The sequence below is a fragment of the Tinamus guttatus genome, unplaced genomic scaffold (genome assembly GCF_059628265.1).
Source record: "Tinamus guttatus ecotype Peru unplaced genomic scaffold, ASM5962826v1 Tinamus_guttatus_pri_ptg000617l, whole genome shotgun sequence".
Lineage (NCBI taxonomy): Eukaryota > Metazoa > Chordata > Aves > Tinamiformes > Tinamidae > Tinamus > Tinamus guttatus.
Genome location: NW_028289151.1, coordinates 303615 through 327005, shown reverse-complemented (window position 1 = coordinate 327005; position 23391 = coordinate 303615). Strand labels below are relative to the sequence as shown.

Sequence of the window (23391 nt, the reverse complement as noted above, 5' to 3'; positions counted from 1 at the left end):
TCGTGGGAGGCAGCAGCATCAGCCCCCACTGCACCCCCCGGCACCCGCGCCTCCCCCATCCCGAAGCTCCGGGCCCGGCCCGGGAAGTCCCGCCCTGGCCCGGCCCGGTTCGGCTCGGCTCGGCCCGTAGCAGCGAGCCCGACCGGCCAGCCCCGGGCGCCGCCGTGGCCCGCGCTCCCTCGTTTTCCCCCCGCTCCCCGCTCGATGCGGCGGGCGGATTCGTTAGCGGCACCCGGGAGAGGCCGGAGGAACCGAACCGGGCCGAGCGCCGCCCCGAAGCCGCAGGGGCTCCGGCCTCCCGCCGCGCCGGGCGCGAGCGGGGCCAGGGCCGCCCCGACGGCGGGAGCCCCGGCGGCCGCCCCGGAGCCCCGGGGGGCTCCAAGAGCCGCCGGCGGCTTCCCGGAGCCCCCCACGACGGCCCGCGGAGCCGCCCCGGAGCTCCCGGCCCCGGTGTCGCCCCTCGGGGGCGGGCGGGGGTCCCGCCTTGACGTCGCCGACTCGCGCGCGCTCCCGGGGGGCGGGGGGCGGCGGCGCGCGCGGGCGCGGGCACGGGCGGGGGCTGCGCGCTCTGCCCCGCGCTCAGTCGCGCCCCGCTCCGCTCCCCGCCGCCGCGGAGCAGCCGCCCCCGCGGTAGGTGCCGCGCGCGGAGGGACGGGACGGGACCGGACGGGACGGGACGGGGCGGCGGGGGGTTCCCCGCGCGGCCCCGTGGAGCCGCCGGGCCCCGACGGGACGGGAGCAGCGCGGGCGGCTGCGGGCGCCGCCGTCGCGGGTGCCCGGCGAGGGGTCGCGATTTGCCCCGACGGGGGCGGGCGGAGCGGGGCGGCCCCGCGGCGCCGCCGCGGCGATTTCGTTGCCGTTCGTTCGCCCGGGGCTCGCCGGGCTAACGCGCCTCTCCGCCCGCAGCCGCCGCGATGAAGACGGAGGAGGCTCCGTCCTGCCTGCAGCAGCCCACGCCGGTCCTGGGCTTCGGTGAGTGCCGAGGGACGGGGAGCGGCTCCGTCCCCGGGTCTCCCGGTGCGCGGAAGCCAAAGCCGGGGCTCGGGGCTGCTCGTCCATCCTCGTCCTTGCTGCGCTCTCGGGGTGCCCACAATTCGCTCGGGGACCAGCCTAGTCCTGCCAGCATCTTCCCCGGGTGCCCGACCCTCCCTGCGGTGCTCCCTGCTCCTCTTCCTCCTTTCTTCCCGCCTGCGGAAGGCGATTCCTTCCCTCGGCCTTGTCCAGGTGACAGGGGGACACGGAGCAGCACCTGGAGCAGATCGGCTCCGTGCTGCCTGTTTCGAGGCAGCCAAAGCTCCGGTGAGATATCGGGGTGTTGCAAAGCACCGTGTTGCAGCCCCAGAGCAGCGGGGCTGCATGGGCTGGGATGGGATCCGGCAGGACACCGAGTCCTGAGCAAAGGGACAGGGAAGGCCGATCCTCCCGTTTCTCATCTGCCCAGACATCCTGGATGAGCCCCTCTTGCTGCTCCGTGCCTCGGACCAGGCTGTTCCAGTTTTACGCAGTGCCATTGCGCCATTCCCTGATCCTTAGCCCCTTCTTCGTGCCTTTTCCTGCAGCACGGGTGGTTGAAATTGCTCTTTTTTAGTGTATTTGCCAGTCCAAGCTGTTGTATTTTTACAAGATTGATTCCGAAGGCTGGTGTCTTTCGGTCAGTGTCGGCAGAGCTTCCTTTACTTTCAGTTTCCAGCCTTTCTGCTGAACCAGTCGCGCTAGAATCTCCTGTAAAGCACCAGTTTTCCCAAGGCTTTTCACATCCCTCATTCTCCCTGGGCTGGCAGCGTTGATTTTTGTTCAATATTAAGTTATTCCCTACTTTCTCCCCACACATTGAAGAGGAATTCGGGACTGTTAAGAGCTACAGATGCCCCAAACTCACCTACTGGAGGTTCGATTGGTCTTGTAGCATTGTGCAGGGTAAAAGTCAAGCAAGAGGCAAATAAATGATCGAAAAAGTTAATAGCACAGCTATAAAAACAAAACCAAGCAAAAAAACCCAAAGAGGAGGTTTGGCTAAGGTGGGAAAGCAGCAAAAGCATCTGCCTTTTGCAGAGAACTTTTGCACGTTCCCTCTGCTAAGCCTGGGCTTGGACATTTCAGCTGAAATTGCAGCTCTCTCCTATTAGCTCTGCTACCTGCGTGGCTGCTCTCACACAAACAGCCTGGCACGAAGGGCCGGCGCGGCCTCCTGCAGCCCAGGGATAGGCAGCTGCATAGACAGGTCCAGGGCTGTCTCATATCCCCTTTTTTTTCTTCATTGCTGTGCTAAAATCCCCACTTTCTCTCATGAAAAGCTTGCAGTTGCTGCTCCTTAATAAGGAAAAAAACAGCGCTTTTGCATTGGAGGAATGCAAAGCAAATAAACCTCTTAAAACTCTGACTTCTGCAGGCCTGGGAGCCTCTGCCTGCTGCACATGTTGCTGTAAGAGCAAAACCCCCCTGTGCAGAGATCCCACTGGGATGGGGGTCCTGTGCATCCACCGGGAATGATTTCTGCCTGTAAATCTGCCCCGTCGCTTGTTTTCTTTGGTGCAGACAGGTTGCTGTCTGCAGGAACAAGCCTTCCTGACTCTTTGTACCAGGGGGACCAAAATTAATGTCCCTTATGGGCCCATGAATCGCTTATCCCTCAAGGACAGCCATGCATGGAGCTGCTGGAGTCCTGCCCTCGCCCTGCCGTGTAAAATAGACATAAGTGTCACCCACATAACCAGCCATCGTCCCTCTTAGCACCCTGCCCCAGGCTCCTCAAGCTTCCATGGGGCTAAAAGAGTGGAGAGGATGGATGAGAACATCCTTAAACCCGAGGAACTCGGCACAACGGGTGCGGAGATCGTGCACGTCGGCGACGGTGTCTCCACCGGCTCGGCCCACAAGCCGGATCCAGCCCAGCAGATAACGCATTTATTACTCCTTTACCTCAAAGTTATCCTTAAGAAGCCTTTGAAGGGCAGCCATAGATTTGTATGGTGATAACATTGCAGGGGGGAGAAAATCCCAAATCTCTGGAGCTTTTTCTATTTTAAGCAACTTAGCACCAAGTCCAGAGTGAAATTGGGTAGGATTCAGCTCCAGATCCGTCCTCTGACCTGGGCCAAAGCTTCCAAGGAGCTCAGCGTGTGCTGTGTCTTACCAAGACGCAGGTAAATGGATCCGCTTCACATTTTTCTCCAGTTCCCAAGCACGTGTGTTCTTTAAAACCTCCTTATTCTCACTCTGCAATTTAAATACTGCTATAGCGGTGGACTTTTGGTTCACCTGTAATTAATTTACCACCTGCAGACTGCAGAGGAGCCCAGAACATGCTGCTTTCTCATGCTTTGCAGCGCAAACTTTTGCATTTGTCTTCAAGGTTGTTGCAATGAACTCCACGCAGAGCCTCCCTTTTTACCACCCGGTGCTTGGTGACTGACACCAGCACCACGGAGCTTTAAAAATAAAAGGCAATAGGTACTTTGCAAGCACAGCCCCTTCCCCAAAAAGCCCCTTTCCCTCCAGAACATGCCCTGGGGTGAGGAGCCCTCCTTCTCACGCTGTCTTTTTTGCTGCTGCCCAGGTGCAGACTCCAAAATGCGGGAGGTTTGTGCCGGCTGCGACAGCCCCATCTCGGACCGGTTCCTCCTGCGAGTCAACGAGCGCTCCTGGCACGAGGGCTGCGTGAAATGCGCCGTGTGCCTGCAGCCGCTCTCGGGCACCTGCTACTGCCGCAACCGGCAGCTCTACTGCAAACACGACTATGAGAAGTAAGTGCCCCTCCGTCTCGCTCGGGTTTTTTGCTGCATTTTTGCACAGTTTGCAAGGTGCAGATTGCAAGCTGAATTCCTGGCCTGAGATAGGGCACTGCGCTCTGGTAGAGCAGGAGGAGCACAGAGGTGTCCCTGTGCCCAAAACACAGGGACCGAAGCATCATCTTTGACTTGAGCGGGTGACATGGCAGGGGCAAAGGGACAGGAAGCAGCTTGCAGTTTGCCTGGGCTTTTGGGACACTTTTCCAAGAAATGGGTGAATCAAACACTGAGTCCTAGGGTCTTCCCATGCAGTGAGGAGGTGATGGTAGGGTTAAAGGCATTTTTTTAAGCACAAAGCTCAGGTGTAGATGTGCGATGTAGACAAAGACATCCCTAAGTTTCCTGGGAATAACTGGTGAAACAGCTTCCCTGCAAGCTGCTGGGCTTTGTGATCGGATAAAACAGAGTTAGTGCAAAATCCTTAAAAAAAAATATTGAAAAGCAGTTTTTTAAGGTTGACTTGATCACTTAGGGCTAATATGGGGTGACAGAGGTCCTAAGTCAGGCTTTGTCTCCTGTAAATGTCTATGTGGCTTCCTCAGTCTGATAGGGACCTCCTGCTGGCCCAGTGCACAGAGACCTTTGCTGAGACCTCCTTTGCATTATGAGCCCTTGGGGGGGTCTGGTTGAAGGCCAGGGGGTGAAGACACGGTCCCCCTGCCTGGAAAACCAGGGTCCTTGTGTGTGGTTGTGACCTCCTGCGGCCAGCGCCGCTGGGAAAAGCGAGCGGTGACAGAGCGCGCGGGCGTCCATCCAAGGAAGCTGCTGGGAAGGCGCTCCATGAGTTTCCTGGAGTTTGGCAGAATCCTCTAAGGCCTTTTCTTAACTGTCCAATCTTATCTCCTGCGTGTTTCATAAGAGCGAGCGCAGCCTCCTCCTTGCCCGCGATGCGAGCACTTGGCGGCGGCGCGAACGGTAATAAAAATACCAGGGCTTGCCCGGGTAGCAGCCCGGACCAAGAGCCCGGCAGGCCCAAGGGCAGCTCCATGGGGGAGGAAGGACCGGCAACGTGGCCATGGCACAGGGCACACGTCACCGTTGCGTCAGGGCGAGCGTCGCAGGGCGCTTTTTAAGAGGAACCGAGCTGAGCAAGGGGGACCTGAGCGGGGTCTTAGTTGAGCCCGAGCTCTTGGCTTTGGCTGGTGCAGAAGAACAGGAGTCGGTCGCAGGAGGGGATCTGAGCCGCCTAGTTATGCATTTTCCGATGCAAATATGTTTGCTAAACTGATCTATAAGGAACATCTCCTCCTCCAGACATCTGGAGTTGGCTACTTGAGTAAAGGCTAATGATGGGACCTCTGAATAAGTGCTGGGGACTTATTCTTAGACACTATTCTTAGCCAATGCAACAAGCCTCTAGGGATGTCCTAAACTCCAGAACTCCCTGAGACCCCCAGAAACTGCATCTACAGGATGGGCAGTGCCCAAACTTCTCCAGAACCGGAGGCTGTGCAGCCTTCCCAGCGCAGCAGCAGGATGAGGCGGATACGCAGCTTTCCCTGGCAAAGTGCTGAATCCAGACAGGCAGACGCTGCTCCGAGCTGCTCCATGGGACCTCGGCGCAGTCCAGTTTTGAAAAGATGTCTTAGGGCGCCTGGTTTCTTAAGCACTTTTGCAAGTTGGTCCCGCAGGCACTTCTGAAGGCACCTTCGTGCTTCCAGGATGGGAATTTCCAGGGAGGCAAACTCTCCGTCCTCCTGTTTGGAAATCTTGTCCCCCAGAGGATACATTCTTGGCCTTGACTCTCCCAAAGTTCCTGTTTTTTGGCCAGGGATGAATCCAAGCCTGCAGACTCCAGGGTTGCCCTGGGCCGCAGCTCAGCCCGCGGCTGCAGCACGGTGACCTGGAGGGGAGACCCATCTGGCATTTATTCCTCCCCATGTGAACTGCGCAATAAGAGGAAAATGCTTTAATGGAGAGATAAGCCAGCAGCTGCAGCTGAACGTGGGGGAAGGAACGGACTGTTGATCTAGAGATGAAATGTTAAGCCCGAAGATGGATGTTGCTCTGCGGTCCCTATCATATAAAACCACAATCTGAAGGCTTTTGTGAAACTCTCCTCTTCCCCTTTTGCCTGGGGCCCAGCCAGCTCTCCTGTGCTTTGCTCAGGCACCTGCCCTGTAAATCCTGCTCTGGGCAGCTCGTGCAAGCGCTATCAAACAGCCACGGCTCGGGAAGGGGGAGGACGGAGAATCCTCCTGGACGATGATGGAGTGGCTGCAATGGCCCGGTCCGGGGCGCCTTGTTTACTTTGAAGTTTGTTTTGCGGAATGACGGGCGATGCGGGGGCCGCCGCGGAGCTGTCAGGAGGGATCTGAACCGCGGCCTCGCGCTGGCAGCCTTTCCCCCTCTCCTCCGCGCTCTCCCTTTGCCCATGTGGAGATGATTTGCTCGTGCTCTGCACAGATACGGGGTGAACTCGGCTCGAACCTGCCGAGCGCCTGCGCGGTCGGCGCGGGCCTCGTGCCCTCGCCGTCCCCCGTCTCCGCGAGGGTTCCCTGGCTGCCTGCGGAGGTGAGAGGGTGCCAGGGGCTCATTGCCCTCTCCAGCCATCGCTTCTGCCTGCTTCTCCCCTTGGGGTCCTCTCTGAGCTATTCTTGTCTTCGCACGCAGCCCTGTCTCACCTTACGGACCAGCTCTTTGGCCCTCCCAAGGCCCTGGTACCTTCCGCTGTGTTTATGCTTCTCCGTAGTCCGAAATTTCCTCTTCTCAATCCTCTTCACGTCAAGTTTCTGTTTTGACAGACGATTCCCTCTCTGCCGCCTTGCCAGCCCCTTCCCCACCTCACCTTGCACAAGGGAGCTGCCTTCGAACCAACAACTGCTTATTTGTCCTTCCAAAATCGCTGCAAAAAACAGCAACTGCCCATGAGCGTCAGGTAGGGTGACGGACCCAGCTTGGCAGCTCTTCTGAGAGGGCTGGTTAATGTTTAAAGCCCCGTGGGAGGACTCTCCTCCAAGCAAAGATCTCCTGGGTAGGAGAAGCCAGGACAGGAGTCTGACAGAAGAATGAGCCCAGACACTCCGTGCAAACCACACGCATTCCAGGCTCGGGAATCAGGTCTTAAAAATGATGAAATCCGTGCTAAAACCAAAAGAAATGGGGATTTTTTTTTTTCTCGTGGTGGGCTTCTTGGAGTTTTCAATGTAAAAACTCCTCCTTTCCCTCTGTTGATTTGGGCTGTTTGGTTGCACTCAGCTCAGAAACTCTTATTGCCCTTTCTAGATGGAGGAAGTCAAAAAATGGTTTTTGGGATAGAAATATAATGACACAACCCAAAGAGCGGGGAGTCGAGGACAAAACAGTGCCCAAATGTGACAAACTCCAAACTCCACCAGCTTGTTCCTAGTTCCACGCTGCATCCCGGTGCTGTGGGACGCAGGGACCCCGCGCGCCCACACGCTCAGCCAAGTCCTTGTCCCCTGAGCAAAAACGTCCCCTCCGTTGGTGTCCCCTGTCCCTCACCTCCTCCGTGCCATCAGGCCGCAGGGAGGCAATGAGAAGCGACAGCGCTCGAAGTGAGCGAGCAAATGCGATAACGAGCCCCCTTGACAAGGCAGTGATGAATGGAGCCCACGGCGGCCGCGAGACCCCGCGGGTGCCTCCGCCACCGAGCGCGAAGGGAGAGGAGGTGACCGGGGAGGTGGGAAAGGGACCGTCCCGCGGATCCAGGACCGGCATCCCTAGTGCTGAGGGTGACTTCTCAACCACCTTCGCTGGCTCTCCGAGCCGATTCCTGCGTTTTTTGCATGGGTTTTGGCATGGGAGGTTGTTGCACGGGTGCGGGAAGCGGAACCGATTCCCAACCGCGTCAATATGAAGCGACAGGCAGGACTCCTGTCCCCAACAGCAAGAGCCGGACCCCAACTCGTGTCCCCTCGTTGTCCCCAACACCTCATTCCTCCCAGTCAGGTGGGTGGCTGGGCCCTGTCTCCCACCGGGGGAGACGCCTATGCCGTGATTAATGGCGTTAATTACGCAGAGCGATTCCTACCCCAGTTCTCGCTGTTCCACGCATCGGTTTGTTCGCAGGGCCCAGGAAATTAAACACTAACTCTATAATCACTGCAAAATGAAAGAAATATGCAGATGTGCCTTGAGCGTGATTAAGAAACCAGCCACCACGTGCTGTCTGTTCCCAATCGCTGTTGGATTGCTTTTCTAATGGGGGGATACATAGGGGAGGAAGAACTTTCTTCTTTTTTTTTTCCTTCTGCATGGCACATTATTTTTCTAGTCTAATTAAATGTAATTTACTTTGATAGATCTCTCTCTCTTTTGGGTTGTTTTTTTCCTTCATTTCTTGGTGTCCCCTGGCTTCGAGTCTCTCTTGGGCCCGTATCACCAACTTTCATGCAATCAATGGGCACTGTATGCTTAAAAACGCGTCTCCTGTAGCCCCGTGAGCACGGTCAGCCACTCCTGCTTATAACAATAATTTTCTTCCCTTGTTTTTTGCCTAATGAGGGAAAGGAAAACAAGAGAACACGGAAGGACTTAGAAATCAGAATGCAAACAACAATTCAAGGCAGCAGCCCCCTCTCCAGCCGCGCGTGCGGGTACAAATGCTTTGGCTCCGTGATACTTCAGTGAGATATCTCAGGCATTCCAGGATGCCGGTGACGCTGGGGACACAGGGAGGATGTTTTTTCCCTTGGAAGCTGCTCCCCCAGGCACCTGGAAGGTGGATGCGGTCCAGGGGCAGGGCTGAGTTTATTAGGACGGTGCTGATGGACGCGTTGTCGCGCTCGTGTCCTTGCAGTCTTCCTCGCAGCATTCCCAAGGCCGACGTTGGCCGCGGCTCGGGAAGGAGGGTTGTATCAAGAGAACTTTGCTCCGTTCAGTGCTGCCTCTAAGCAGGGAACGTGCATGGATTCCATTCCATCCCGGAATCCCGGAATGGTTAATGTCGGATGCGGTACAAACGCGTCGGGCTCCTCAAGCTGCATCCCAGGCTGCTCCTCCGGGTTTTCCTTGCGGGAAGAGCCTTGGCCGTGCGGTTTCGAGGACACCGCCGCGGCGCTCCGGTCCCCGGCGCTGCGTCTCCCTCGGTCCTTACCCAGGGACCAGCAGAGGGCAGCCGCGAAGGCAAAGGCGTTCCGGAGAAAAGTCCGGAGGAGCCGGACGCGGCAGCGATGCCGGAGGCCGTGGCGGTGGAAATTCCGCAGGAGCCGCTCCGTGTGCACAGAGTCCCAATGTCCCATCCATTTACACATGGAAAAAGGATATTCCCCTGCAATCTGCAGCTCCAAGAGCTGCAGCAGGGTCCGCGGGGCACAGAGGAGGCCACAAAACACAGGCCCCGGGGGATATTTTGCTCCATGGCAATGCGGGGTTCTCCTGCTGTCTCTTTTCCAGCCCCCCACTCTGTTTCACGCTGCTTTTTCTGCTCATTCCCCTTCTCCAGAGGCTTCGCAGTGCAGCCTCGTGCCCTGCTAATGCTGGAGAGCACAGCCTCATCGTTCCTAAGCGATACCCAGATCGAATTATGCGCCGGATCCATAAACCGCTTCCAGCCTTCACTCCCCCTTTAATGCAATTAAGTTTAATGTGGTTAATTAGAGTTTATTCTAACTAGCTTGGTGGCAGCTTCACACGTCTTTGGCTGTTCATGCATCTTTTTCTTGGTATTGGGGTCTTGCTGATGCTGTCGTGGCACTATCAGGGTCACTCCACCTTGTGCTGAGAAGCACCAGCCCAAACCTCTTCCCCATTCCTGGGTTTTGCTGGTACAAGCGGAAAGGTGATACTAGAAGGAAGCTTGGTTTATTCAGAAAATCCCCAAATTTAACAAATAATATGCTTTTAGATGAGCTGTGTTAATCCACTCTAAAACCAGCGTAATTCATTGTTAACATCCCGGGAAATTAAGCTATTAATAACCAGTTTAAGAGCAGCCATCCAGCCTTGCATCAGTTTAATGAGCTTGGGCATAGCAGCGCAGCCTTTGCCACTGCCAAAAGGGAAGCCGCACCGTTAATTCCGACTTGGGCTCAAACCAATAATCCCGGAGGAGAAACGGTCAGTCTTGGACGTGCAATAAAACTACTGCACGGGTTTTGGATCTTGGTCTGCTTGTGCACAGCTTGCTGGTGCCCTGCGGATCAGGAGAGTCTCTGCTGCAGCTTGCAACTGCTCCCTGGGGCTTTGACCTGCCTTTTATTTTCTCTCTTCTCAGAGCTTTGATATTCCCTTTCCTTCCTTTCTACCCCCTGCATCATAAGTCAGGCTGTGGAGATCTCCCTCCCTGTAAATAAGTCGGTTTTGTGAGTTAAACAGGTGGGTTCCTATTATGGGACAGCTTAACGGCTGTCACGGTTTAAAAAAATCCCTTTCAGATGTCAGACACAAACTATGTTTAACTATATAACTCCACGTCAGTGCATTCACAGGAAGGGACTCAAAAATCGACTGCATCAGTTGCATTGATCTCTGTAGCAGATGATTTTTGCATTGAAATGATTTTTGTATCTAACACAGCCATTAGTAAACACGTAGATTTCTTCACTCAGTCCTTAATATACCTTAATTTTCTGCTGAAATACTGCTCTGACCATCGCTTTCGCCGCGAATGCTTTGCCTAAGTGTTTTGTTGCTTCCAAAATTTGTCCCGTTTTAAAGTCCTCCTTAGATCCCTATTCTGCAACGGTCAAAGGATGTGCCCAAAAAGCCTAGCAAGGCACGGAGGTGGTTTCTGATGGCCACTTGTCCATCTCCTGCTTGTCACCTAGTGATGTGCAGAGCGCTCCGACCATCCAGGAGGCATTTTGCAAGGAAATCTGGCCGGTCACCACGCTGGGATGTGAGCCCGAATGTCACTGCTGGTGGCACGTGGTGGCTGTCCCAAGGACACGGTGCCACATTACCCCTGCACGGTGCCGCGTCGCCCTCCGCGCCACCACCTGCCCCTTCCCCGTTTAACACGGAAAGAAGAGGGAGAGCGCACGGAGTTTAATTTAAATCACATCTCCCAAGCTTGTTCTTTTCTCAATCAATATTGCTTTTTACATCATATCTAATCTCCTTCCCCCCCCCCCAAGTAAAATTTAATTAAATAATTCTAATGAATGTTTAATGATGTTCTTTTGTCATTATTAAATCTGTAATAAAAAAGTGTCTGCAGCCCCTCCGCCCCCCTCCCCGTTGATACCCCCGCTGTCCCCCCCGCCGCAGCCGCCCCGTCCCGCTGCCTCCCCGTCCTCTCGCCGTGACAACGCTGGCATTCAGACCTGCAAACAGGAAATGAGAAAGGGAGAAACAGGATATTGAGTTCGGATGCTATCGGGATGGGTAATATCACCCCTAGCTACTGGGGAAGGAGCCCTTCTCCTGCCTGGCATACTAATGGAGCCGCACGGAGCGGCGCAATAACGCGGCGCAAAATCGATAGGAATTGACGGCTCCAGCCTTGCGCCGCGCACCTGGAGCAGCTTCGCGCTCGCACCTTGATGCCTGGGGAAGAAGGAGGGTTTTCCAGCCTCTCTAAGGGCAGGGGAAGGGTTGTCTTGGCCACACGGGTGTGGGACCCTCGATCTTAGAGTTCCCATAAAAAGGGCTGCAGTTCCAATGTTTCCGGGTGTTTTTGGAAGTGGGGAGCGGAGTATCCGGAGAGACGAGAGCCCAGAAATGGGGCAGACTCTGCTTTGGCCCTTTCCCAGCTCCTTGCCTTTGGAATAGGAAGTGATTTCCAAAGGGACGGGATCATTCCCTTCGCTGCACAGGGGTGCGGAGGCTTCTGCCCTCCACGGTGCTGCACTAGGAGCAGGTTCTGCTCTTTCATTCCCCACCGCTTGCAGAGGGGCTTTAAAAAGCACCAAGTGCAGGATCCCATGGGAGCATCCGAATTACAGAGGGAACTTCAAGGGCTAAAGAAGAATAAATGCTCTACCTGCTCAAGGTGCCTCTGCGTGCCCAAGAATCTGCTGTGTCTGTCCCTAGTCATCTCAGGGCAGAGCTCCCACAATTTCCTAGTGGAAATAGTGAATAAAAGCAATTAGAATATGCTGTAAAGAATAAAAGCGAAGCTATAAGCTAATTGCAAGGCAGCCCCACAGCTGAATCCCACCTTGCTGCGGCCCGGAGACAGAGCAATGCAGAGCAGAAACCTTTTGGGCTCTACTTTGCAAATCTGAGAGCGACTGCGCCAAATCAGGACCAGTTCAACATCCCTTCTCTTGCACTTCTTCAGCTGCAAACACGGCGCATGGATGCTAAATGGGGTGCTAAAAGCTCACGCCAAAGGGCAAGAGGGAATTATTTGAGGTGCTACTGCCATTCCTCGTGGGTAAAACCCATTTTTGGCCCATTTTCCCTGCTGCTATGCTATACCTGCAGCAGGTTGCTGCGGGAGGAAGAGATTCCGCATCGAATCCCTGCTTGCAAAGTCAGGTATCCCACTTTTCCCACTGTTCTTGGCAACACCTTCCCTCCCGCCTCTCCTTCACCTGACAGAGATCCTCACTGCAACACAATCCCTCGCTGGCAGTAAAAAAACACACATTTTTTTGTTAGCATTCAGCAGTGATATGACAGGCGCCCTATGAATTCTGGGAGATTTTAATAAAGAAGACAGGCCTGTGAAATTTAATAAAAGAGTTCATCAGATTATATGGTGATGGCTCAGTGCCACCTCGCTGGCAGTAATATCCTCACAGCGGGGGGTTTAACCCCTTGAGGGCCAGAGCTGCAGCACGGTATTAAATCTTTCAGTAGCACTTCACTAGTGTCACTTTAATATTTATGAATCTCCGTGGCTTTGGGAACCTCTTTGGGGTTGTTTTGTTTTGTTTTTGCTCGTGCTTTGGGTTTTTGGCAGGGTTTTCTCCAGTATTTGCGTTCACCTCTGACGTTAGCAGAATCCAGCCCAAGTTCCAGAGCTGGCAGCACCTCTTTCCTTCTAGGTGGGTGCTAAGGGCATCTGCAGAGCCCAGCCAAATAAGACCACGCTTTTTTGGGGCAGTTTTGGGACAGTCACATTTAATCCCACGGGTGGTACCAGATGTTACACCCTGGGGACACCTCTCTGCTGTCCCAAAGCCCATTTGTTCTACAGGAAGGTGGTATTGCCCTCATTTTTATAAGGATTTTTTTCCAGCAACGGATGTAGAAGGTCATTGCTCTTCCAGCATAAATTCAATGGGACTATGAGGATTCCACAGAACTAGTCCAATGGTGCCTCTTGGCTGCTTCTTATCCTACCCTTGTGCATTTCTGTGAAACATTTAAGTGAGGTGGCCAATCCCTTTTATTTCAGATTTGTTTCTCTTTTCCCCACGGGAGAACTCTGCATGCAGCAGAGTTCAGTTCTAGTTAGCTCTTAGTTCTGCAGAGATCCTTGCATCTGCTCACAGGAGAGAAAACGAGGGGTTTGGAGCCTTGGCCATCTCTGATGAGAGGAAGATCATGTGCAGGTGGGAAGAAAGCCCAAAATCATCCCCTCGGCCTGACCTAAATGATGCTGGAAGAAGCCAGACATTAAGCAGAAGGAAATTTTCCCCCTGCTGCCACGCTGTATCACTGAATTGGGGCACCTGGCGATGCTGGTAGGGAATGAAAGAGGATATTGTGCTGTGTCGGCCTCCTCATGTCCCTCGTGCGTCCCCATCCCTATCACACCCCTAGTCCTCAGCTCCGGCCTGAAATGTAGAAAGAGGCTTTGCAAGTTCCACTTCAATATTTCAGACAGCTACAACGGATTTTGCAGCTCAATGTTAAGTAAACAGACCTTGCTTAAGCCTGGACTGCTTCATTTTGACTAAATCCTAACTAAATAAGCCAGTTTCATGAAGCACAGGCCTCCCAGCTTATTCCTTGCTTCATTAACACCTTTTAATCCCACCGGTACAATTGTGTGCACTCCAAATTACCCTTCCCAGGCTTGGGTCAGGGTCTGCTGTGCTGTCACCGCAGGTCAGAGCAGTCCCCAAACACCGTCCCCAGCTGGACAGCAGAGCCCCTGGCCAGGCTGCAATTGCTCCGGCAAAACCATCCCCAGGGAATGCGGTGCCCTGGGCTTTGCTCTGCAAAGACTGACCAAGAAGTAGGAGTTGGGGTGTTTTGTCATGACTTGGAGATAGACAAAGTCCACAAAATACCTGAAAAGACGAAGAGGGACCTTAGACCGAGTCCTTGGCTCCTCAGCACCCGGCGTGCAAAAAGCAGAGATGGACACAGATGTCCACTTAGCTGTGATTCCTCTTCCCATCACTAGACACTTGCCTGAATTTCTAGGGGAAAAGCCGCATTACGTTCTGGGCTCTTTCCAACAGTTTCACAAGTGACAATCGTTATTAAAATAGGAGAAAATTGCTAACGGTAAGAAAAAAAAAGAGAATAAGGACACTTGATTGAAGCTGTAGCTAGAGTGAGGGAATGGAATAACGGAAAGAAGCATGTTTTTCACAAAATGTCTTCATCCTTACTTGGGTGACGTGTTGACTCCGAGTTGACAAGTGGTGCAGATGTTCTTGCCCTCTCTTGGGCAGTGCTAAGCTGCTGTTCTGCCTGCATTCCCCGGTCCTCCTGTGCTGCAGGGTCCAACAGCGCGAGAAAACAGCTAATGAAAACCCTGCCCGTGGCCCCGAGCCTCTCCCGATGCCGACTGCTGATCCGTTGTTCGGCTTGCTCCAGAGCTGCGTTCTTTGCAATTCCCAAAGATGTTCCCACATACGAGCCCATCTGCCTTCCTTCTACTGCCACTTGTTCCACCAAGCTGAGCCCTTCCCCAGCAGGAAAATTGAATTCTGTCATTTGCAAAAGTAATTAATTTGAGGCAAGCTGGTACGAAGGACGTGGGAGATATCAACATTGCAAACGCTCCGTGTGAACATCTCCCTCTGCTTGCTGCGTGGTTTCTGGGATAGGCAGGGATAAAAGTTGTCGGCCTTATCACAACTCCTGTAAGGAAGCCTGTAACAAGCAAACAAACACACAAAAATGGCTAGGAGGGTAGGTAAAGATGTGGAAGTGTAGGGACTTGGTCAAAAAATTGAATCAACTGTTTGCTGGGGACTTGGTCCAAAAGTTGATTCCCTGGGACTCCAGGAGAAATGGAGGGACATAAAATTGTGGAACTGAAGCTGCAGATGGGTCCTTCCAAAGGGAGTCAGGTTTATCCGTAGTGAGCAACAGGCGTTTTGACGTGTTCCATCTGCTGCCTATGCTGTTCTCTTCTCCATGGACGAGCAGGGATCTTCCTTGTGTCTCTGCTGGCACGAAACGCACTTGTCATTATGAACCTGGGACCACAACTAGTTTTGGGTTTGTCTCTCAATGTAGTTTCTTTAGGCAACTGCTTCTAGACATCGCGTAACCGTGTTCACAGCACAGTCTCCCAAGCCTCCTTGTAACCCACTACCAGCAACTGAGATGTATTTTGTTCCTATGGCAACCCAAACAATATTACCTTGACTTAAACGGATTCAGGCAATATTAAAACCAGCCTCTTTAGGAATTCCTGGTGTTGGAGGGGCTGAGAATTTTAATTTTGTGTAATGCGAGCTGACACCGTGTTTATGAGCTGCTTGCTGAATGTTTTCTTCAATTAGTACAAAGCAGAGTGGATTTGTTTTCGGGGCTTAGCTGGGAGACGGAGGGTAACGCAATGCCCAAAGCGTTATCGAGTTCTGCTGCAGGAACGGTGCTTCCCTCACCTGGTAGCTGCAAAGAAGCCCAATCTGTGCAAATCTGGTGCACGACAGGATCCTTAAGCGAGGTTTGCTAACAGCCTTGTCCTAACAACAACAAAAGACCAGATGGGAACCTGGGCCCAGCTTATCTCCAAGTCAAACGATATTCCTGTCAGTAGATTCAGTTATACAGCAATATATGAAGAAGCAAGGCAGGCTTTCTTGTGGGGGCAGAAATTCTCCCAGCCAAGATGAAAAAAAAATCAGTACTCACTTTTAAAAGGATTGTTTGGAGCATAAAGGACAGAAATTTTGGCAGAAGAATAGTTTGACTTCCCGCAGTGGGCATAACTAATAATAAGTAGCTGTTAAAAAAAATAAAGTCATGACAAAGTCCAGTTGCAGGGCAATGAGTTTGGGAAAATTCAAACTGGAAATAAGGGATAAGCTGCTAGTTAGCCTTTGGAAACTCTTCCCAAGTGGATGGGATGGGTTGTCCTTCACTTGGAGCAGCTGTGTCTGCATTAGGTGCTGTAGCTCCACTCCCAGCAAAGGGACTTGGGACAGGAATCCCTGGGTGAGATGCTCTGGGTTGCAACGAGCAGGAGGTCAGACAAAATGCTCATTATGTTCCATCTGGGCTTAAAGTTTAGGAACATTAATAACCTAATGCTGAGTAATAAGTCACATGTTCCTAACTGATCCCAAATAGCCATGATCATGGAATGTTTTTCCTTTTTTTTCCCCCATGTTTCTGCCATAACAGAAGGATGTTGGTGTTAGGAAAACAATAGATTTGGACTCAGCCCAGATTTGGACTGAGGCTGTGCCTGGAACATGCTCCCACTTTGCTCCTTGGTGAGATAGCGAGCGACTGGCTAAAACGTCGCTTTTTACTCTCAGCTTTTTCACCTAACGTCCAATTATAATTTTTCAAGTGTGAATTACCGAAAGACAAAGGCAGGGGGAAGAAAGAGGAGGGAGAGGAACACGTACGCAAACACACACTCACACAAAGGAGAGCGAAATCCCACACCATTCCAAGTTGGAATGTCCCAGACACTTCAGCTGAAACCACTGCACGGCATAAATCCATGGTGGTATTTGGAAGGGATGAGCCCACCCCTGTAAGCCTCTTCATCCTGCTCCACAGAGTTTGCCAGGAGGATTAACCCAGTCTTGTTCTCAATCCCAGTTTATGAGTTCCCTGCTGGTGGGGAAGATCCTGTGTGTTTAAACAACAGCCTAATTAATCCCCATTTTATTACTTTCTCTTGTCAAGTGGCTAAATAGAAGCTGTCAGCCGGCAGCCACCACCGCTCACATTTGTTTAGATCCCAAATTACTTCATCAGAACCATCTGCTCCGTGCGCTGGGCGCGCAGCAGTTGTTTATTTCTCTCCCTGGACACGGTGTGGGGCACAAACAGCCTCCCCCATGGGCTTCCCTGCTCCAGGTCCATTCCAGCCTTGGGGATTTTCCCGAATGCGTCATAAAAAACCCCTTGTCCGTAAGACCAAGCAGCACGAGGCCAAGAAAGGGCCAGTTTGGGACGGGTTTGGGGGCTATGGATGGGCAAGCACCACAACACAGGGGTGCTCCTCCTGATGGGATGGGATCCATGTGGCCACCTGCACCTTCCCTTGGCTACCTGAGGCCCGGCCCAAGGCTGCTGTGGCCTCCTGATGGGATGTGCTCCATGTGCCCACCTGCACCTTCCCTTGGCTACCTGAGGCCTTGAGGCCTTGAGGCCTGGCCCAAGGCTGCTGTGGCCTCCTGATGGGATGTGCTCCATGTGGCCACCTGCGCCTTCCCTTGGCTACCTGAGGCCTGGCCCAAGGCTGCTGTGGCCTCCTGATGGGATGGGTTCCATGTGGCCACCTGCGCCTTCCCTTGGCTACCTGAGTCCTTGAGGCCTGGCCCAAGGCTGCTGTGGCCTCCTGATGGGATGGGCTCCATGTGGCCACCTGTGCCTGTCCTTGGCTACCTGAGGCCTGGTCCAAGGCTGCTGTGGCCTCCTGATGGGATGGGCTCCATGTGGCCACCTGTGCCTGTCCTTGGCTACCTGAGGCCCGGCCCAAGGCTGCTGTGGCCTCCTGATGGGATGGGCTCCATGTGGCCACCTGCGCCTTCCCTTGGCTACCTGAGGCCTTGAGGCCTTGAGGCCTGGCCCAAGGCTGCTGTGGCCTCCTGATGGGACGGGCTCCATGTGGCCACCTGCGCCTTCCCTTGGCTACCTGAGGCCTTGAGGCCTGGCCCAAGGCTGCTGTGGCCTCCTGATGGGATGGGCTCTATGTGGCCACCTGCGCCTTCCCTTGGCTACCTGAGGCCTTGAGGCCTGGCCCAAGGCTGCTGTGGCCTCCTGATGGGACGTGCTCCATGTGGCCACCTGTGCCTTCCCTTGGCTACCTGAGGCCTTGAGGCCTGGCCCAAGGCTGCTGTGGCCTCCTGATGGGATGGGCTCTATGTGGCCACCTGCGCCTTCCCTTGGCTACCTGAGGCCTGGCCCAAGGCTGCTGTGGCCTCCTGATGGGACGTGCTCCATGTGGCCACCTGCGCCTTCCCTTGGCTACCTGAGGCCTGGCCCAAGGCTGCTGTGGCCTCCTGATGGGACGGGCTCCATGTGGCCACCTGCACCTTCCCTTGGCTACCTGAGGCCTGGCCCAAGGCTAATGTGGCCTCCTGATGGGATGGGTTCCATGTGGCCACCTGCGCCTTCCCTTGGCTACCTGAGGCCTTGAGGCCTGGCCCAAGGCTGCTGTGGCCTCCTGATGGGATGTGCTCCATGTGGCCACCTGTGCCTGTCCTTGGCTACCTGAGGCCTGGCCCAAGGCTGCTGTGGCCTCCTGATGGGACGTGCTCCATGTGGCCACCTGTGCCTTCTCTTGGCTACCTAAGGCCGGGCCCAAGGCTGCTGTGGCCTCCTGATGGGATGGGCGCCATGTGGCCACCTGCGCCTTCCCTTGGCTACCTGAGGCCTTGAGGCCTGGCCCAAGGCTGCTGTGGCCTCCTGATGGGATGGGTTCCATGTGGCCACCTGCGCCTTCCCTTGGCTACCTGAGGCCTGGCCCAAGACTGCTGTGGCCTCCTGATGGGATGTGCTCCATGTGGCCACCTGTGCCTGTCCTTGGCTACCTGAGGCCTGGCCCAAGGCTGCTGTGGCCTCCTGATGGGATGGGCTCCATGTGGCCACCTGTGCCTGTCCTTGGCTACCTGAGGCCTGGCCCAAGGCTGCTGTGGAGCATCTCGCTTCTCCTCACCTGCTCCTGGAGTGTTGGGTGCAGTTTTGGGCATCCCAGGACAAGGACATGGAGCTTTTAGAGAGGGTCCAGAGGAGGAGCATTTATTGTATGAAAGACTAAGCAAGCTGGGCCTGTTTAGTCTGGAGAAGACTGAAACGGGATCCGATCAACATGTTCAAGTACCTGAGGGGTGAATGCAAGGAGGATGGGGCCAGGCTCTTCTCCGTGGTGGCCCGTGACAGGACAAGGGGTAACAGGTTGAAACATAGGAAGTTTAATCTCCATATGAGGAAGAACTCGACTGTGAGGGTGGAACAGGCTGCTCAGAGAGGTTGTGGAGTCTCCTTCTCCGGAGATCTTCAACACCCGCTTGGATGCCACCCTGTGCCATGTGCTCTGGGTGACCCTGCGTGTGCAGGGGGTTTGGACCGGATGATCTCTAAAGGTCCCTTCCAACCTCAGAGGATTCTGTGATTCTTTGCAGGCTGTTCCAGACCAAGTGCAGCAGCTGCTTGAAGGCCATCGCCCCCTCCGAGCTCATCATGCGGGTGCTGGAGAACGTCTACCACGTCCACTGCTTCTACTGCTGCGAGTGCGAGCGCCGGCTGCAGCGCGGAGACGAGTTTGTCCTCAAGGAGGGGCAGCTGCTGTGCCGCAGCGACTACGAGAAGGAGAAGGAGATGCTGAGCGCCATAAGCCCTGCGCCCACCGAGTCGGGTGAGGAAATTCCTCAGGGTGGGCAACCAGGGCTTGAAAAGGGACCCCCGAGGAGGCTTTGGAGCCTGGAGATGTGTCCCTAACGCTCCCGCTCTTGCATTGCAGTCAAAAGCGAGGATGAAGATGGGAGCCATTCACACAGCAAAGGCAGCGAGGAGAGCAAAGACCACAAGCGCTCCAAGCGCCCGCGCACCATCCTCACCACGCAGCAGCGGCGAGCCTTCAAGGCCTCCTTTGAGGTTTCCTCCAAGCCTTGCAGAAAGGTACAAGGAAGCAACTCAGCACAACCACTGGCCCGAGTCCTTTTGAGTGCAGCTAAACTCTAATTCCCTCTCCATCCCCTCTTCGTTTTGTGGGCAGGTGAGAGAGACCCTCGCGGCTGAGACAGGCCTGACCGTGCGGGTGGTTCAGGTCTGGTTCCAGAATCAAAGAGCCAAGGTGAGTGCCAGTTCCCATCCCACAGCTGAGCCCTGGGTTCCTGGGGCCCATCATGCAAGCCTAGAAATGAGAAAATGCTCACAGGAGTAGGACAGCTATGCAGGATGAAACCACAGGTCCATCTAGACCTATGTCTAACGAAAGCAAAAACTTAGGGAGGAAAATAAGAAACAAGTTATGCAGGGAAGTCTGCAGAGTCCCATTTTTTCATGCGTTGATTTTTAATGATTTTCCTATTGGCTTATTTCCCCTCCACTCAGTGTGTGAGCACAGATTAGAAGCATTTGCCACTGCTTTCTTTTACAAGTCGCAGGGAAAACCATTTCAAATTTTGCAGAATTCCAACAATGGAGACAGAAAACGTCAAGGTGGCTGTGAAAAACATCACTTTGTAATAAACAAGCCCCTGGTTTTCAAATTGCAAGCGGCACCTCCCCACAAAGAAAACACAACCTTTTTCTGCCATGTTTCTCCCGGGAATTGCAATGGCCACTCCGGGGAATACCGGGTGCTCAGAGGTGTTTAAGCAGTGTCATATTTTGGAAGTGCAGGTCCCTGTGGGAGGCAGCTGCCTGCAGCCGGGGTCTCCTCCTCCCCAAGTCCCAATTTAAGAGCAGCGGTGGGTTTTCGTTGTTGCAGATGAAGAAAATTGCTCGCAGGCAGCAGCAGCAGCAGCAGCAGCAGGAGCAGGACCAGCTGGGCAACCCTCGCTTGGGGAGCGGGAGAGGGACCGGGCGCAGCAGCCGGCAGAGCAACGAGGACAGCGAAGGTGAGGAGCAGCAACGGGGGGGACCTGTGCGTGGAGGAGGATGTGCACGTGGACACACTGCACAAAAGGACGTTCAGCAGGACCCGTGGGCACTCGTGATGCAGGTCTCCGTGGGGGAAGGTGTCCTCTTCTCTGCGGCGCGTTTGTGCACAACCGATGCAGATGCAGCCTGCATGGTTGCAGCCATGCAACCGCTGCTGCAGCGGTGTGAACAGGAGATTATCAGAGAATCCCTGAATCCCTAAGGTTGGAAGGGATCTCTAGGGATCACCTAGTCCAACCCCCTGCACACACAGGGTCACCCAGAGCACGTGGCACAGGGCTGCGTCCAAGCGGGTTTGGAAGATCTCCAGAGAAGGAGACTCCACAACCTCGCTGGGCAGCCTGTTCCAGGGCTCCGGCACCCTCAATGTTAGGAATTTTTCCTGAAGTTCCTGTGGAACTTTTGGTGCTTCCGTTTGTGGCCGTTTCCTCTTGTCCTATCGCTCTCCACCAGTGCAAAGAGGCCAGCACCATCCTCCTCACTGCCTCCCTTGAGGTACCTAGAGACCCTGCTCAGGTCCCCTCTCAGCCTTCTCTTCTCCAGCTGAACAGGCCCAGCTCCCTCAGCCTCTCCTCATAGGGCAGATGTTCCAGGTCCCTCATCATCCTCGTAGCCCTGCGCTGGCCTCTCTGCAGCAGCTGCACATCCCTCTTGTCTTGGGGAGCCCAGAACTGGACACAATACTCCAGATGTGGACACAATGTTCCAGATGTGGACATGATACTCCAGATGTGGCCTCACCAGGGCTGAGTAGAGGGGCAGGATCTCCTCCCTCGACCTGCTGGAGATGCTCTTGTTAATGCACCCCAGGATCCCATTGGCCTTCTTGGCCACGAGGGCACCCTGCTGCCTCACGGTCACCTTGTCACCCACCACGACGCCCAGGTCCCTCTCCGCAGTTGGTGGTGTCTGCAGTTATTCCTCCCCAGGTGCAGGACCTTGCACTTGGCCTTGTTGAAATATTATTGCAATATTCCTGCCGCCCGCTACACTCTGCTTCAGCCTGTCCCGCCGATTGTGTCTACAGACGGTGCGAGCGTCCACGGCCTGGATGGGCTCATGGTTCCCTACCCCCGGATCCCCCAGCAGCAGCTGCTGCCCCTGGAGCAGAACGGCTACAGCGCAGACCTGTACAGACAGGGGCTCACGCCACCCCAGCTGCCAGGAGACCATCTGCACCCCTACGGTAGGAGAGCGCTGCGGGGACTGTCACATCCCTGCATCAACGCTGCCTTTGAACAGTCCAGGAGAGTCAGGAAAATCCAACTCGGACTGCGGAAGAGCAGCATCCGAGCGCCTGACCTTGGCTTTGGGCAACGTCTTGGCTGGAGGAGGCTGGGTGAGGTTGGGGAGCGAGGCTGGGGTCTTGTCCAATGTGAAATGTCCTTTTGGGGAGGAAACGGCTAAACTTGCTGCTAACCCCACGTGTACAGCTCATGTCGGGCGCTGCTCAGGTTGAACGTCACTCCAGGTGAAACATGACCTTGTGGTTGCTCTTCTTCTTGGCCACAGTGGCAAAACAGCTCATGTTCAAGAGGCATTTGTGTTAAATTCACACGTGTTTCCTGTTTCTTCTTCTTCTAGACTCAGAAGGAGTTTTTCATGACATGGACAGTGACAGCATGAGCCACCTGGGAGACTGCCTGCTGTCAACAGCCGAAGCCAACCTCCTCCAGGCCCGCGTAGGGAACCCCATCGACCGACTCTACTCCATGCAGAGCTCCTACTTCACCTCCTGACCATGGAAAAGCTCCCAGCTCTTCACAGGTGTCTTGGATAAACACTGCTCCAAATTCTGGACGAGGGTGAGGGAGAAGAAACAACACTGCGACCTTCAGAGACACGCACTGAACGCAGCACAACGGAGGAGGCAACGGAGTTTGTCAAGCACACAAGCACTAATTCACGGAGACCGTCCACACAGCTTGGAGGACTTTGGGTTGCTTCTCTCCCTTTTTTTTCTAGCCACACATAGATGGATGGTATGATGTCGTTTAGCTGTAACTTTAGCAGTTCGTCCAGTGTTTTAAGCTTTTGAGCGTACGGCCTTCAAACAAAGACTGGTCAAGCGACCCAGAATTGCCCATCGAAGCAGCAGGTCCCCTTCTCCTGCCAGCTCTTGATTTTTGGCTGTGGCTGAGCTGTTTGCTGTGCTCTTTGGCTCCTCATGCAGGCTTCATGAGACAAAGTGAATTTCCACCAGTAAAAGCCAAGGTCCTGAGGCATCCCTAATGGATGACACTATTGCCTCAGAGACCTTCCTCGTGGTTGTCAATTAATTGGCACAAGATGAATTTTTAAGTTTGACATCTCAAAAAACGCATGGGAGCTTGGCCTCGACTGAAATGGTGGTGCGTGGGGATCCACAAAAAGAATATTTATCCTCTATCTTCTTCAAGGATGTCAAGACAAGTGTAAAACAGCCAGCATGCTATTACCTTTATGCCCTTCTTTGTCTACTGGGGCAATTTTATTCCCTTTATGGATGGAAAAAAGGCTTTTCCTCACAAAACCACACTGCTCAACACACTACTTTGTATGTTTCTTTTCCAAATAACAGACAGAAGCAATTTTAGTCTAAAAATATTCCAACTAGAAAAGCCTTCCTCTATAACTTCTGTCTCCAACAGGACTTCCTACCCTGACTACACCTTCCCTTCGCTGAAGACATCCTAGCAATCTCCTTCCCTCCAATGGGTGACGAAGGGAGAAGTGGAATTACATTTTCTTGGGATGTGTCCATGACAAGTCACTCCAGCTGGCTGCA

General features: G+C 54.2%; 1 protein-coding gene across 1 annotated transcript; it reads left to right on the top strand.

The window, feature by feature from the left end:
- Nucleotides 1-519: 519 nt before the first annotated feature.
- LOC104574535 (LIM homeobox transcription factor 1-alpha-like) lies at nucleotides 520-22363 on the top strand. Its single transcript, XM_088535143.1, has 9 exons — nucleotides 520-607; nucleotides 832-972; nucleotides 3557-3743; nucleotides 19142-19374; nucleotides 19480-19637; nucleotides 19735-19812; nucleotides 20452-20581; nucleotides 21652-21810; nucleotides 22209-22363. Exons 2-9 carry the CDS (start codon nucleotides 915-917, stop codon nucleotides 22361-22363), a joined length of 1158 nt encoding a protein of 385 aa, XP_088391269.1. The 5' UTR covers nucleotides 520-607; nucleotides 832-914.
- The last annotated feature ends 1028 nt before the right edge of the window (nucleotides 22364-23391 follow it).